The 16182-nt window shown below is 41.1% G+C and overlaps 2 protein-coding genes across 5 annotated transcripts; one reads left to right on the top strand and one right to left on the bottom strand.

Annotated features, from left to right (window-relative positions):
• On the bottom strand, positions 1-3456 carry znf668 (zinc finger protein 668). Its single transcript, XM_043253570.1, has 2 exons — positions 3318-3456; positions 1-2545 (listed from the first exon to the last, which is right to left on the bottom strand). The coding sequence occupies exon 2, from the start codon at positions 2533-2535 to the stop codon at positions 589-591; it is 1947 nt and encodes a 648-aa protein (XP_043109505.1). The 5' UTR covers positions 2536-2545; positions 3318-3456; the 3' UTR covers positions 1-588.
• Positions 3364-12188, top strand: znf646 (zinc finger protein 646). 4 transcript variants are annotated; one of them, XM_043253568.1, is made up of 5 exons: positions 3364-3574; positions 4791-4839; positions 5557-8437; positions 8548-9642; positions 9732-12188. In XM_043253568.1, the coding sequence occupies exons 3-5, from the start codon at positions 5769-5771 to the stop codon at positions 10630-10632; spliced, it is 4665 nt and encodes a 1554-aa protein (XP_043109503.1). In that variant the 5' UTR covers positions 3364-3574; positions 4791-4839; positions 5557-5768; the 3' UTR covers positions 10633-12188. The 4 variants fall into 4 exon arrangements, with proteins under 4 accessions (XP_043109503.1, XP_043109502.1, XP_043109501.1 ...); XM_043253565.1 differs by lacking the exon at positions 3364-3574 and adding an exon at positions 4193-4344; XM_043253567.1 differs by lacking the exon at positions 4791-4839.
• Positions 12189-16182: the final 3994 nt, after the last annotated feature.

The following is a 16182-nucleotide window of genomic DNA, read 5'->3' as shown; positions in this document are numbered from 1 at the left end:
ACATACTACTGTCAGATTTACCACCACATACACTGGCTCATTGCCTTAAAAAAAAAAAAAGAAAGAAAGGAAAAAAAAAAAGATAACATCTGTTCACAAAAATAAAATACAGTAGAAATTTGAATAGTTTGTTGATGGAGAAAAAAAACTGATGAAATAAGTGAAGTCTTGTGGTATAAACATCAAAAAGTAAAAGCTTGTAAAATGTCTACACACTCACAAACAAGAAATAAAAAACACAAGCGAGATGTTTTTTGTGAGTGTGCAAACTTTTTACTTTATTGGAGGCGCTGATAGTTTCTGGCTATGTATGAACATGATTTATTTAGTTAAATCTGTGATTATGACAATAAGGAGAACCATTAACTTACTCTTTGATTCAGACATACCAAAAAAAATTTTTTTTAAAAGTGTCAGCAATCTTGGCACATTTCCAAAGAGAAAAACATTTCTGTACAATATCAAAGTAAATTAAAGACATTATTATGTGGCTTTTTATGCACTTAAGCATTTAATATTATTTAAAAATGAGATTTTATTGGTTTTTGCGAGATTCTGTCAAAGCAGCTGACACAGCCAGCGATTAGTTTAGAGCCCCTCCTCCTTGTCTATATACACATGGGCTGGCATTGTCTGAAATGCCGAAACCGGCACGGTCACCGGAACAGTCAGAGAAATAGCGGTAGGCTCGGATCCTGAAGGTGACGCAGCACTTGGTGGAGACGGCAGGGGTTGGCTGTGCACTATGTCTCCCTGAGGAAGGGGGGGTGAGGACTCAGTGTCACGGTGGGTGCGTAAATGTTTGCGAAGGTAGGCAGCGAAAAGAAAAGCCTTTCCGCAAACAGCGCAGCAATGTGGCCGACTGGTCGAGTGGATGCGCTGGTGTTTACGGAGCCCGGCTTTATTCAGAAAACCCTTACCGCACTGGTCACAAACGTGAGGTCTTGGCTTGGGGTGCTGTTTCTCATGTGCCTGCATATCGGCCAGCTGAACAAACTCTGCCTGGCAGGTCACACAAATGTACGGGCCAATAGGTAAAGCCGAAACAGTAGAATCAGATGGAGGAGAGATGGTGTGTAGGCTGGAATGGGCCTGCACTTCCTCCCACGTTCCAAATATCATATCACAGTGAGAGCAGGAGAACTGGGGCAGGGTGGTGGGAAACATTTGTGCCGTTTCAGGAGTGGCCTGGACCTGCAACGGCCTCTCGGACAAGTGTGTCCTCTCATGTTTGCGCAAACTGGATGAGACAACAAACGACTTGAAACACTGCTGGCATTTGTAAGGACGCTCCCCTGAATGCACTCTTCTGTGCTTGTTCAGACTAGAGCGCTCCGTAAAGGATTTGCCACATTCTGTGCACGAAAAAGGCCGCAGGCCGGAGTGAACCAACATGTGGCGTCGGAGATCCCAAGAAGCGACGAATGCTTTATCGCAACGCTGGCATTTGTAGGGCCGCTGACCCGAGTGCACACGCTGATGCACTGCAAGGTCCGCAGGCTGCCGAAACCTCTTAGTGCACTTGTCACAAGGGTACGGCTTGAATCCCTGATGCGCCCGTTGGTGTCGGCGGAAACTAGAAGGATCGGAGAACATCTTGCCACACTGTGGACACAAAAAGGGTTTTTCACCCGAGTGGGTACGAAGATGGGACTGGTACGAGGAGAGCTGGGTAAAGCCTTTGCCGCACTGATCACACTGATACGGCTTGCTCTTGGAGTGGATACGCAAGTGGCAAGCCAAAGAGGACGAGCGGGAGAAGGCTTTTCCGCAGTCTGAGCACAGGTAAGGCTTCTCGCCCGTGTGAGAACGCTCGTGGTTCTTCAAGTCCTTCAGCTCCGTGTACGTTTTGCCACACTGGCTGCAAGCATACGGTCGGTGGCCTTGGTGATTACGCCGATGTTTGCGGTACACCGAAGGGTCGGCGAAACTCTTCCCACACTCTGAACAAAAGTAAGGCTTCTCCCCGGTGTGTGATCGTTGGTGTACTTTCAGTTTGGATAGTGTGGGATAACTCTTAGAACAATGAGGGCAAGAATGAGGCCTTTCTCCACTGTGCTGCGTCATGTGGATACGCAGGCAAATGGCCTGCATAAATGCCTTGCCACAGTCAAAACAAACAAACGGTTTCTCCCCTGTGTGTGAACGGCTGTGGTTGCGTAACTCCGTTGGAGTCTTGTAAGCCTTATGGCAGTGTGGGCACTGGAACGGACGTTGAGCAGAGTGGGAGCGCTGATGCTTGGAAAGCTGCGCCCGGCTGGAGAACGTCTTTGTGCACTTACCGCAGGTGTATTGCTGCTGCTTGTCTTTACCATGTGCTGACAGCTTGTGGCTTTGTAGAGCTGAAGGGCCGGTAAAAACCTCCTGACATGTCGAGCATTTGAAAGTGTGCAAAGTTTTTGGCGGTCTCCCTTGGCCTCTTCTTCTTGTAGGCTGTTCTGATGAGTTATCTGGTTCTTTGTTGGGCTCAGCCTCAGAAGGTGGTGGTGTATACTGTTCTGTGGTTGGTGGGCTACCTGGCTGGGGTGAAGCCATCCTGATGATGCTGGAGAGAACAACAAAATACACTGAGTGCCTTGAATTTATGTTCATGCTCTTATATGTTAATTCCTTGTTCCAACGTAATATATACTAGTTGCTAATATATACTGCTATATAGTTTTTATACTTTTGTAAATTGACCACAGACCAAAAAAAATATCATGATCAGCAAACTTTTCATATTTAAAAATGCATTTAGTATATTTGTTTTATTTTGTGACAATGGAGGCAAATTAAAACAAGAACAATAACTGCAGCATGTATTATTTAAAATAGAATGTATATAACCTACAGTGTATTTAAATAAAGCCTAATATGTAGCATTTTGGCAAAAACCATGGTGAATATTTTGTTTTAAAAAAAAAGTTAAATACGCTTGAATGGGGAAGGCAGCACAAAATGGCCGGCATTAGGACCTCAGGGACAATTAGGAAAGAGGCTCTTGTTCTCAAAGGAAGTTGGCATCTGAGCTGCTTGTGTATAAAACTGAATTACGTTTCGATGTTAAGATAAATTTAACATGACGACCATGACCAAACGGAAGCAATGCAAATACAACACACTGGTAATTCAAAGAGCTAATGAACATGTTTTTAAAGCACACAATTGCTCTTTCAGCTTGCACCATAACACAAAATGGCTGGCTTTAGGACCGCTGAACATGCGAAGCAATTTGCAGTCGGACGCTTGTCACTTCATTATAATCACTGCATAACAGAATGTTATCGTTTTTAGCCTCTTTAGTGTGCATACAAAATGCGATTTACATTACGTACCTTTTGTGCTCTCCGGAGAGACGTTTGTGTCTTTGACAATGAATTGCGAATCGATCAATATCAGGAGAAGGTCGGCGGCTTTAGGACCACGACGAAATTACCCAGTGAACGCAGAGATGTGAGCCTTCATGACTTCCTCACTCACCACCTGGGGAATGTCTACAAAATGATCTGAATTTCTTTTTAAATTAAAACGCATTCATGCCTCTGTTATTTTGCTCTTCTTGCTACGCTGTTTCTACGGACCACAAGGCATGGTGAGTGGGATAAAATGGGGTGGAGAGAGAGCCTGTGGGAGGGGAAATTATGTATGCTCACTTGAATGTACGTGGATGTGCAGTTGTTTTGTGCATATAAAGTTACATAACAAAATGCGAATCTGCTAAAACTTATCGTGCTGTAACTGCGGTTCTGTTAATTGCATATTTGGAATATATTTAAGAACCGACACGGTGGAATTGTGAATTTTTAATAGTGCAAGCTGTTATAAATATCAGTGACAACATTAAAGAATGAACGAACAAACAAAAATGAGGCTTCGGAAATGCAATGTAACGGGTGGAACAAATTCCTAGAAGTTCTGTTAGCTTTATAATATTTAATTATAAAATGTATATTTAAACACTTGGTGTGTTTGCCCAAATGTGTGCCTATATATTACAAAAACAAAACATTCTTGGTGAGTGAGCAAACGTTGTTGGAAAAACGCGTGCTAAACTTTATTTATTTCATGCTGTTAAATTATCCCAGTAGAAGTTGGCGGAGAAGGTAGAAATAATGTAAAGAAATCACTTTCTAATTAAAATGCATTGTTGAAGAAAACACCACATATGAAACGTACGGACGTTTTTCGCGGATGCACATTTCCTGTTTCCTAGCAACAAGAGCAGGAAGTGAGTCGAGTGGGATGGGGGAAAAGACAATTGGTAGAAAGGGGGACGAACACGCCCGTCCTGAAACTAAAATAAAGTAAACGGGGTGCCGATATCACATGCACCAACATCACACAGGGAGACTGCAACATTCAGTATGTATATTTTTAGCGTCTTTTTTGCCGTATCAGTGGGTTAGTTTTAGCCGTAGTTTCTAGCCGCCAAATGCTAACTAGCTCGCAACGGGATAGGATGCTACTGCCTCTCCCAAATACATATTTTATTCGGTTCAACTCACGGGCAGTTTGTCTACTATATTAATTTAGACTACGGTTATAAGACTACTAAAACTATCAAGATTATGCTCGTGTTGCTAGCTGCTAGGCTAATGTACTCGGCAAGTGTTTACTGTGTCAATAAAGCTCCATTGTGTGAGGCAGTCTGTCACCTAACTGTTGGAGTTGATCCTTCAAGCTGTCCACTCATCTATATACATTCTACCTAAAAATCTGCCATTAGAGATCAGTGGTATTGCCAGATCCAGATAGATAAGCTGTATCCTCGTTATTTAATTGAATGTTGTTGTTTTTTTTTAAATAAGATGTAAAGAAGAATAAAACCGGAGCTGACTAAAGGCATCATGATTTATGGTAAATAGATATGAATGAATATACCCCTGCATGTAATTTGGTTTTATATATAACATCGAAGTTGGTTTAATCATCATATCATCAGGTGTGTTTTGTGTGCTTAATGAACACTTTTTAATGTAAACATGTAAAAAGTGTTTATTAAAGATACAGTTCAACCAAAGAAAAGTCATTATTTGTCCTTTGAAGTCAATCTTATTTTGTTCTGTGGTCTCTTTGATAGATGAATAACAATTTAATAAATTAATAATTGTTTAAAGTGCTAACAATAATAGAGACCTTTTTGAAGGAATCGTTTTTAAAAATTTTTTTACTCATCCTCATGACATTAGAACCCTGTAGGATTTTCTTTAAACGGCATTAATGGAGATGTCAGGCAGAATCACAGCTTCAGTCAGTATTTCCTTTTATTTCATTTTAGTCCATGCAATAATTGACTGAGGCTATCATATGGAAAGAAAGTCATATAAAGACTGAAGATACAGTCTTTGTTTTGCTTGAATTTCCTATATAAACCAGTGCAGTGTTTTAGTGTACACATGTTAGAATGTTTCCTTTTATTTAATTACTCATTGATTATGTATACTCAGAGCATTTTGTGAAGACTTAAGTACTTTAGAAAGCAATGTTAATGTTGGCTTATCATTATTATTGATTTTCTTGTTGTGCAACTGCCCTGTGTGAACTTAAAGGTAAATAATGGTTTTCCTGTTACAGATTTCATCCAGTGTCTGCGCTTACATCATCTTCTCAATGACATTTTTCCAGTGGAATGGAACCGGCTGTATTCTCAGCTAATTTTTTGAATGTTGCCTTTACATCTCTTCAAACAAGCTGATTTGATTATAGCAAGGACAGGTTTGTCCCTCACAGTAATTCAAACTGGCTCTTGTTGACATTTCTTATGAATATACTATACCATTATAGCTATGCAAGAGCCAGGCCGGACCAAAGGCTTCTCGTGTAGACATTGTGGTGTAGTATGTGCAAGCATGCCTAGTCTTTTGGAGCATACGGATACTTTTCATCAGTCGGAAGAGGAACGGAAGTACAAATGTGATGAATGTGGACGAGGCTACAGGCATGCAGGCAGCTTGGCTAACCACAGAAAAACACACGAGGTTGGCTCTTTTCAGTGTCATATATGCTCTAGGAAGCTCTCCAATGCATTGGCTCTAAAAAGCCACCTGCGGATTCACACGTCTAGAAAGAAATATTCTTGCACAGAATGCGGAAAGGCTTTTCGCCTTGCAACTCAGCTGGCCACCCATCAAAAGGTCCATCGCAATAAAGAGCCTCAAATCAGGACAAAGGATTCTGCAAACAGTCTTATTGAAAGTGATTATAAAGATGATGAGTTGCTGCATCTAGAGGAGATGGATTTTGACATGATACCAGATTTGCAGCCAGACATGAAGCTGAATATTGCTCCAATGAGCAGCCTTAGTAATGGTGCCATGTCAGAACACATTTTAAACACCAACACAGAAAGTGATATGGCAGCTGAGGATGATGCTGGAGACCGGCCATTCAAATGTGACTTGTGTGACAAGACGTACAGACATCATGGCAGTCTCATAAATCATAAGAAAACTCATCAAATGGGGTTATTTGAGTGTCCAATCTGTTTTAAACAGTTCAACAATCTTGCTGCACTTAATAGTCACCAGCGAATACACAGTAAAACTCGAGGTCGTCTCAGTGTGCAGAACTCTAAAGCTGCCCTCACAGAATGCAAGCAAGAACTTGCCCCTCATGTTATGCCACAGAATGGTGATGCTAATATACATTTTTGCCACCTATGTCAGGTTGCTTTTGCTAATGATGACGAGTTTCAAAATCACATTCTCTTGCATAACTCTTCCTCAGTGTCATTTGAGCTCCCTACTAACTTGTCAGAGGAGCACAATTTTTCTTACGATGATAGTGTTACTCATTCTCCAGAGTCTAATTCTTATCCCCCCACTAGTGACACTCCACCATTGCCCACGCTACTTGATAAAGCAATTGAATATTCCCAAGCAGATGAGCCATTGGAAAATGGTCATATTTATCTACCCCACTCTTTAGATGAAAATCCATTGACTCTACATGCTCAGGGACAGCCAATGGCCCTACCATCAGAAAACCTCAACCCTGATTGTTTAGCACAGGGTACTGATAACATCAAAGTAGAAGATGTTGACAGTTTTGATCGCAGATTCAAGTGCCACATCTGTGGCAAAAGCTACAGGCATGCAGGCAGTCTTATAAATCACAAACGGTCCCATCAAACTGGGATCTTTCAATGTTCCATCTGCCGCAAGAACTACCCACATTTGGCGGCTTTGCGAAGCCACCTTCGGATCCATAAGGGAAGGCCTGCATCTTTGCCTGCTAGTTCTGAGGGTGACTGGCTTTCCTCAGAGCCCTTGACACATGAGAACCAACAGAACTGTTTTCCATCACATGAAGGAGATGTAAGTGGAATTTTAGGCCTCTCTCAGGACATGGTAGTCTCTGTGCAGCATAACTCCGATGAGGAGCATGTGAATGAGATGAATGCTACTGAATTTCATGAGCAGTTTGACAGCTCCTTCTCAGATGAGCACCTACCTCAGGATGAACACCTCATGGAGAGGCACATGTGTGCTGACTGTGGTAAAACATTTACTGATATTGCAGGAATCAAGTCACACATTTGTCCCCTCCTGAATCAGCAGTATCAGACCATGATGAACGGCTCACCTGGTCACATGGACTTTCACAACACAAAGCATCAACATTTCTTAGAAGAGTCAGAGGAAGATGTTGGTTTTGAGGAACACAACGCTAGTGCAGCAGAGGCCTATTTCCGGCAGCAGACCATTAATGACAACATTCATGGTGAGATGAGTGACAGTGAAGCTAAAGCTGAATGTGAAGAAGATGAAGATGATGAAGAGGAGGATGATGGAGAGATGTATCAGTGCTCAGTGTGTGGGAATCACTACACTAGCATGCGTGCACTGCGAAGCCATCTCAGAGGTCATACTCAAACACATGGTGCACCTTCAGCATGTGGTTCATCATCTTCTCTAGAGGTCAAGAAAGATGAACCGAGTGAAAATCAGCAGGGTGACTGCAGTCTTATTATCTGCAGCACTTGTGGAGAGAGCTTTACAAAGAAACAAGACCTACAAACCCACCAGCTCTTGCATAGCAATATAGAAGGTAATCCACAAGAACAATTTGTAACCAACCACCAGAATGAGCTCAAACCAAAAGTGGAAATGGAAAGTATTATTTGTGGTAAATGTGGCATTAGCTGCAGTGATATTTATCACCTCAATAACCACAACTGCACAGGACAACGAGATGGACAAGTGGAGGATAAATGTGGAGAGAAACGGCTCATTAGAAGTACATTTCAACGGCATCTTTTGCAGGAGAATCTACATGATGGAGAGCGCCAGTACAAGTGTGACCAATGTGGTCGTTCGTACAGACATGCTGGATCATTACTCAATCATAAGAAGTCTCACAAAACTGGAGTGTTTCGCTGCTTTGTTTGCCAAAAGCGTTTTTATAATTTGCTGGCTCTCAAGAATCACCAGAGGACACACTTTGATGTTAAAAAGTAAGTATTTAAAAAAAAATTCTGAATTGGGTTGCTTTGAAAAAAGTACTTCATCTATATTGTTTTACAGCCAAGTTCTTTTTTATCTGACCTTTTTCTTTTTCTACCAGGCATAGATGTGCAGAATGTGGGAAAGCATTCAAAATCTATAAACAACTGTTGAACCACCAGAGGGTACATCAGGAAAACAAGGCTAAGATTGAAGAGCTCAACAAACAAATTCAGACACTCATGCAGATGAGTGGGAATGCCTCAGGGAGTGGAATGCAGGCACCTAATTCTAGCAGGAGGAGAATGAGTAGACGCCACAAGCAACGGCAGACCTCTAACAGTGATCAGTCTAGCCAAGAAAAAGAGGGCCAGGTGGGAGATCCCAGAGACCCTCGCCCTTTTGTCTGTGATCAGTGTGGACGAAGCTATCGTCATGCAGGAAGCCTGGTCAACCACAAAAACTCGCACAAGACAGGTGAATATTACTGTGCATTGTGCAACAACACCTACTCCAATCAGCTAGCAATGAAGAACCATTTGCGAATACACTTTGCCGTCAAAAGACACCGCTGCCAAGACTGTGGAAAGGCCTTCAGAGGGAACAAACAGTTACTCAACCACACTTGTTCGACAAATAAAAGAAATGCAGCAGCAAGAGGAAAGGTCAGGAGCCACAAACGAGAAAAGGATATGACTTGCAAGCAGTGCCGTCTTGTATTTCCAGATACTGAGCTACTTGAAGGGCACACCTGTACTAAAGAGACTGCCCATAATTCGGTTCCCCCAGGAGATGTAGATGGTGACAACGATGGTGCAGACCTAGGAAAAGAAGAACGACCATTTAAGTGCAACATTTGTAGTCGCAGTTACCGTCACGCTGGTAGCTTGTTAAACCATAAAAACACTCACAAAACAGGCCATTTCACCTGCACCTTTTGTGCCAAGCCCTTTTCCAATCCCATGGCTTTACGAAACCACACACGCATTCACACGCAAAAGAAAAAGTATGTCTGTCCTACTTGCGGTAAAGCTTTCCGTCTCTCCAGTATCCTGTACAATCATCAAAAAATCCATGCACGGGGAGTAACTCATTACAGCTGCCAAACATGTGGCAAAAGCTTCCAGGGAAAGTCTGGGCTAAAGAGACATCGCTGTTACCGAAACGGCAATCCAAACTCTACTGTAAATCAAGATGGTGTGGACAAATGCTATACGTGAGTCATTTTTTTTCTTTCTTAAATGTTATTTGAACATCTGTCTTTACCCATCTTTCATCTGATGCCAGTCATTTCCTTTGTTACAGGTGTGATCAGTGCGGACGCTCTTATAGACATGCTGGTTCCCTTCTTAACCACAAGAAGACTCATTCTACTGACCTCCTCCACTGCACTCTCTGCTTGAAAACATTCACGGACCCTCTGGATTTACAGAGCCATTCTCAAATGGCTCGCCACTGCTGCCCAGACTGTGGGAAAACCTTCTGTGAGTTTGCACACTTGCAGAGCCACATGGAGGTGCATAGTAAGGGACTGCCCTATTACTGCAACATGTGTCAACAGAACTTTCCAAACTTGGCTAGTTTTCAGCAGCACCAGGAGCTCCATGGTGGCTTGCAGGGGCAGTCACACCATGAGCAAGGTATGCAGATACAGCAGGATTTAGCCTGGGACTCTGCAATAGACCAACAGATAGGAATTCAGAGCCTTCCTAAAATCGATTCAGCCTTCAGCAGAGTGCACGGATTCCCTGAGCCACAAGACCAGCAGGAAAGTAACGAGGGATATGGTAAGGAAGAGAAAAGTCATGTGTGTGAGCATTGTGGACGTACTTACCGCCACGCTGGTTCACTGCTCAACCACAAGAACAGCCACAAGACCGGCTCCTTCTTTTGCTCGGTCTGCCAAAAGGAGTTCACCAATCTCATGGCGCTGAAGAATCACAGGCGCATTCACACAGAACCCAAACGCTATCAGTGCCTGGAGTGTGGCAAGGCCTTCCGGGTCTCCACCCAGCTTATCTGCCACAGGCGCATCCACACCAAAGAGAAGCCTTTCTCCTGCCTCCTTTGCGACAAGCGTTTCTCTAGCAAGTCCAACCTCCGGCACCATCAGAAGATGCATCAGAATACCCAACAGACTTATGAGTCCTCCTTCAGCATGGAAGAGAATGAATTCATGGGACTGGGTGTGGACCCTTTCCTCTAAGGCCACGTTCCAGTCTTGCCGCTTCAAGGGAAGATTTCAAAACATTATTCTATTACAAGACTCTTTTCTCCACCCAAGGCCCAATGCCAATAATCGTACGACATCAGGTTTTCTGATGTACTTGTCCAGATGGTGTCACACACTGATGCTAATCTTGGCAAGACTTGCCTCCTTTACTGTTGTGTTTTCAAATGTTGTTCTTTAATGGACACTTAAAACTGGCATTGATAAGATACTACCTCTGGTAGGGACAGTAATACTGTAGACATTTTAGAATAAGTGACAGTGCCTGTCAGAGACCATTTTAGGTTTTATTTTATTTCATTTGTTTTGTGTCCCCACACAGTGCACAAATTGTTTGGTACTATGATAGGTCTCAGACTGCGAGCTTGGATGAGTATTTCTGTCCAGACTCCTACCTAGTGCTGCCTTCAAGAGCCTGACCGATTATTTGGCATAATCGGAGGGGGAACAAAACAAGCTGTTATGTTTTTTTTTAAGGTGTTATGGGAATAAAAGGATACATACTATCCTTCTCATTATATTTGTATTAAGTGCTTCCATATTTTCAGGTTATTGTACTGCTCATGGTAGATGTGCTGTAATCATTGTCTCATTAAGACCAACATACTCTTGATGTTCCTGCAGTTTCATAATGGATGACACTGGTAAGGCTGTTAAACAGCAACCTTCACTAAGGCCTGTCTTGTAGAAAATCTCAAAGATATTTATTTATTTAAATAGAACTATTTATACCTTACATTAATATTTGAAATGTAAACATATTTCTTGTCTTTAATACTGTTAAATGTGGTACACATTATGCATGGTATTAAATGTGTGATAAATGCTAGATTGGTCGATTATGTAGGTATTCTAGATAATGGTTGTAAACACTTAAGAAATACCTCTTTAAAAGCATTCACAACAGCGTATTTGAAAGAACAACAAATATTTCAGTTTTCTTAGCGCATACTTTTCTAGTAAATGTTTTATGAAGTGGAAGTATGCTCAAGCATTTTGGAGCACAAAAAATTAATGGACCCAACACATCCATGATCGGTCGGGCTCTGTTAGGGCAGGAATTCACAGACTAATCTCTTTTCAACAGTTTTTTAAAATGCTCAGGTCTCGCAACTTACTAGACGTAATGTAAGAAAATACATTTTAGCTTGATGCTTCTTGCATCAAGGCTTCTGTGTCTGTCGTTGATGCCAGATTGAATTTCAATGTGCCATTTCATATCACCACCCTACTTGGATTAAATTATTTGTAAGATGGTTTCCTTTTAAGCCTATAGATCAGTGCTTACTGATTATTTAAGAGTAGAATTTGCAGACTTTCATGTATTAATGGCTTCATTGCATTTGAGAAAACTTAAACTGACAACTGAGACTCGCTGTAATCAGTTGCATATATCTTAAATATAAAATATTTATTTTTGTTCACATGATCAATGTTTCTCTTTCTCAAGTAGGGACCTTAATAAGCAGATGTTTATTTGTAGGTGTTGATGCCCTCACTTTCTTGAACTGAATAAAACCAATATAGCAGTGTGTTTTCGCTTCTTATTTCTTATCTCTGTTTTAACATTTAAGCATATGATTATTTTAGAATATGCAAATGAAAATTGTTTCGACGGGGTTTATGATTCTGCTATCATATTGGGTCCTAAAGTGTAATAAATGCAAATTGGGTGCTTAAAAAAAAAAAACAACAGACAAATGCGTTAGTTGTCTCTTTATTTTATTGAAATGCATAGTTTCCTCTGCAGTCTGTGGAGTAATTACGAATGAGTAAGGCACAAATACACAACCAACTTTACTCAAGACTGTGACAGCGCCGTGCATGCTTCACAGGTTTATGTTCATCAAGGTTCTGGACTAGCTTCTTGATGTTCCTAGATTTCTGACAAACATGGCAGTGATACACAATGAGGTACATGAAGTATTCTTGGAAACTGGGGTATAAAATGTGCTTCTTGAAAACAATGCAACAATTTCTTTAAGCAAAATATAATTTCTTTCTTATGATTCTGGGTTGATGTTACCGTGTTTCACATGTTTCATGAGATTACCCTCTTGCTAAACATGCTTTAAGTCATTCAAACAAGTTAACTACTCCTTAGCATCTGCTGTATATAAATATATACGTTTTCCTAATGCCCATAGCTGGCTACACACATCTAAAACTGGCGATTTTATCCTTTCAAAATATTTTAGCAAGTTGAAATGATAAAATACGAGAGATTAAATGTACTGGGATACATGTACGTAAATATCACTCTAAACTATCTAATCTCTTATGCATATAAAGGCAACAAAACTAAGATGGAATCTGACACCTGCGACTCTTTCTCAGAGAATCTGTTAACGTCAGCTGGCGGCTCTTGTCTTTCAGGATATCGGCTTCTGTTGCTTCGCTGGTCTTCAGTGTCTCCAGAATGTTCATCAATGCCATAGACAGGCTGCTGAGCCAGTCGGTGTCACAACATTGTTGTACAAAAGGGCTACATCTATACAGTGCGTAGTATTCCAACACTATAAAAATAGATAATTCAACTGTACAAACAATGATTACAAATACATTCAAATGGCTGTGCATACTAAATCTGTTTAGGGAGGCATATTTGTGTAAAAAAAAGTTTAGCTCTACGTCGGCTATATTAAACTGTTTGTGGTTATTTGTTTGTCATGTTCACAAATCTAACAAGGAATGTTCAAGTGGGAATGCATCTACAGTGCACTCTTAAGTGCAACATGAATGGCCTCAAATGTCTGTAAAAACAGTATAACAAGACCCGTCACAAAAGCAATTTAAGGGTTCCAAAAAAAGGAATATATAATATATGCTATCATGCTGTCCATAGGATGTCACTTAGCACCTAAGGCTTGCAAACCTATTCTGCACAGTGAGTGACAAGGAGGGTCTCAGTGCAGCTTTTGTGCATAACCATTTGCTATGCATGACATAGCCTACTAATGTAATAAATTAGACAAATCAGATGCTACTCATAGAACACTCTGTGGTTGAGGTACCAGCCAGTGTTAACCAACTGGAGCATTAGTTCACTGGAGTAACAGTCCATATTCATTTTCGTCAGCTTGAGTTTCATGAGCTGCAAACAATTAAAAGACTGCATATGAACAAAACTAAAATTCCATAACGCATTTCAAAAAAGTGTTACACTTTTCAAGCCTTACCTTACGAAGATCCTAAACTGGATAAAGGGGTCCTGTTGTCTCTTCAATTGGGTCTGAATTGTGCACAGAAGAAGTTGAGTTAGTTTTGAGTCCTGCTCAGAAGGAGAATGTGAGAATTAAAATTGCGCTGTAATGTTAATATCTCACCACGTAAAGTCCTCTTGGACCTGCATTGATGTACTAGAATGCCTATGAGCAAGGCTCCGCAAACAATTACGCCTGCCAGGACAGATAAACTGGTAATTGCTGCCACCCTCCAGGAATCCGAAGGCTCTATGGGTGGGCCTTAAAAACACAGGACAATGTTACTGGAAGACCTCCAGCTCGTTGGATCATACAGAAAGAATCTGACCACTCCTTCTCTGTACATAAGCTTTGACCTATTGCAAAAGAATGTACTTACAATGCATTCTCATGCAGTGTTTAATCTCATTCAGTTTGGGAATATAGGACCATTTTAATGACTAAAGCAAAAATGTACTGTTTTTTTATTCAAGTTTATTCATTCTTAACAAGTGGACCTAGATTCAAATAAATTTGTACATTTTTTGAAAATAGTAGAAAAGGCCCTGCTTTCAACAAGAAAATAAGTAAATAAAAATATCTTGCAATTCTGAGACAAAAGGTGAGGAAAAAGTCACAATTTTTTAATCTTCATTCTATGATATTCTATATATTTTATCGCCGCAGTCGCTACTGCAACTTAACAAAAAAGATATGTAAACCTGCAGGTAAGCTGATAATATGTACTTTTAAAATATGCTGATTATAATGTGTACCTTTATGGTAGCCTAGTAAGCCTACTAAAGGTACAAAGATGTTTTTGTACCTTAGGGTACCGCCTCAGTGACGGCTTTTTGTACCTTTTTTTCTTAGTGTTCACGAACTACTACTTCTCAGGGAAATTATAGTGTTAACTTTGATCGAACATACTCACATGTGTCACACGATGGAGTTTTCGGATACTGTTTGCATATATGACAAGGAACGCATTGTGCGACGTCTCTGTTCCAGAATTCGGATTTCAAACAAAGGGCTGAACCTGAAGAAACTGAACAAAGCAGCACACACAAAAAGGTGTCAAATAGCGGTAGCATATTACAGCGAAACTGACAATAACAACTTGCTCTGCACACGTTTCCAGATAACTCGGGGTGGTTTAGAGGGTTTGCACATGGGTAAAATGTAATGTTTTACGACCGAATAAGACGATCCAAGCGCTTTCTTCGCTCTGCCTCTTTTTCATATGAAATGAGATGGGAAATTCCGTTGCAGTGATGTGGTGGTGCACTCGCGGGGAAACGATATTACTCATGCTCTGTGTGCGTAAGCAAGACTAAGCTCACGGCCAGACTGTGTTGCGGCCCTTGAGTGCATGCGAAGTGTCCCACAGTGAGAACTGAGGACATGGAAAAGTGACTTTAAGAGAACTAATGGGTTGGCGATGGAGTCATCAGTGAAAGCCGCGGGGCTTAGGGTTTGCCTCGCGCACATGCTTGCAATAAGAGGTGCATGTAGGAAAAAAACGGTAAGGCAGGTACCACTGAATGACTTTCACGTAAACAGCTGCGGTCTACAGATGACAAACATCTGCTGAAGCTAATATCACCCGCAGTGCTATTGTGACGTGAGAACATCGGCAACTTCTAATGAACACTTGCTTTCTGACAAATGACTCTTGACGTCTAATCCCTGTGGGTGCGCCACAGGTATCACTATCAGATCTTAGTCGGAGCAACTTCATTAAAATGAGCGAATGTGCAGATTAAAAGTCTTTTACAAAATGTCTTGACAAGTTGTGTGACGTAACAACGTGCACCGCTCACATTTGTTCATTTATAATCTGATATAGATCTTGCGTGGAGACTTTCATGGATGCATTATATTTACTGCATTAAAAAGTGAACCTTTCAGGGAGCAGTTAACTGTTCAGGGAGCAACGAATCAGACCTCAGCAGCCTGTTCTTATTTGATGGTTGAGGTTGTGAATGTGGGCCGCTCAGCTAAGGGTTCATTCTGGAAATAGAGGTAGCCTACTGAAATCACAGTTCTATCACCACTTCACCCTTGAGCAAAAGTAAAATATCAGTCTTGTATGTTTTATCATGCACACCCAAGCAAGCTTAATGATCAGTAAACATCAGCTTGAATTTCTGCCCCTCGGTGTCAGTTCTCAGCCTTTGTAATCCAAGGACCCCTACTGTCAAAGTTAATATTTGAAGGGCCCCTATACAGCCTAAAGGTCTTCCTTTTGTACTTCTGCTAAAATGATGAGGTGCCATATTACCATTTAGGTTCTTACTATAAGGCTAATATTATGTTAAAATAATGAGTTAAAGTTATCTAT

The sequence above is a fragment of the Puntigrus tetrazona genome, chromosome 12 (assembly GCF_018831695.1).
Source record: "Puntigrus tetrazona isolate hp1 chromosome 12, ASM1883169v1, whole genome shotgun sequence".
Classification (NCBI taxonomy): Eukaryota; Metazoa; Chordata; class Actinopteri; order Cypriniformes; family Cyprinidae; genus Puntigrus; species Puntigrus tetrazona.
Note: the sequence above shows the minus strand (reverse complement) of the source record. Positions and strands in the feature narration are given on the sequence as shown.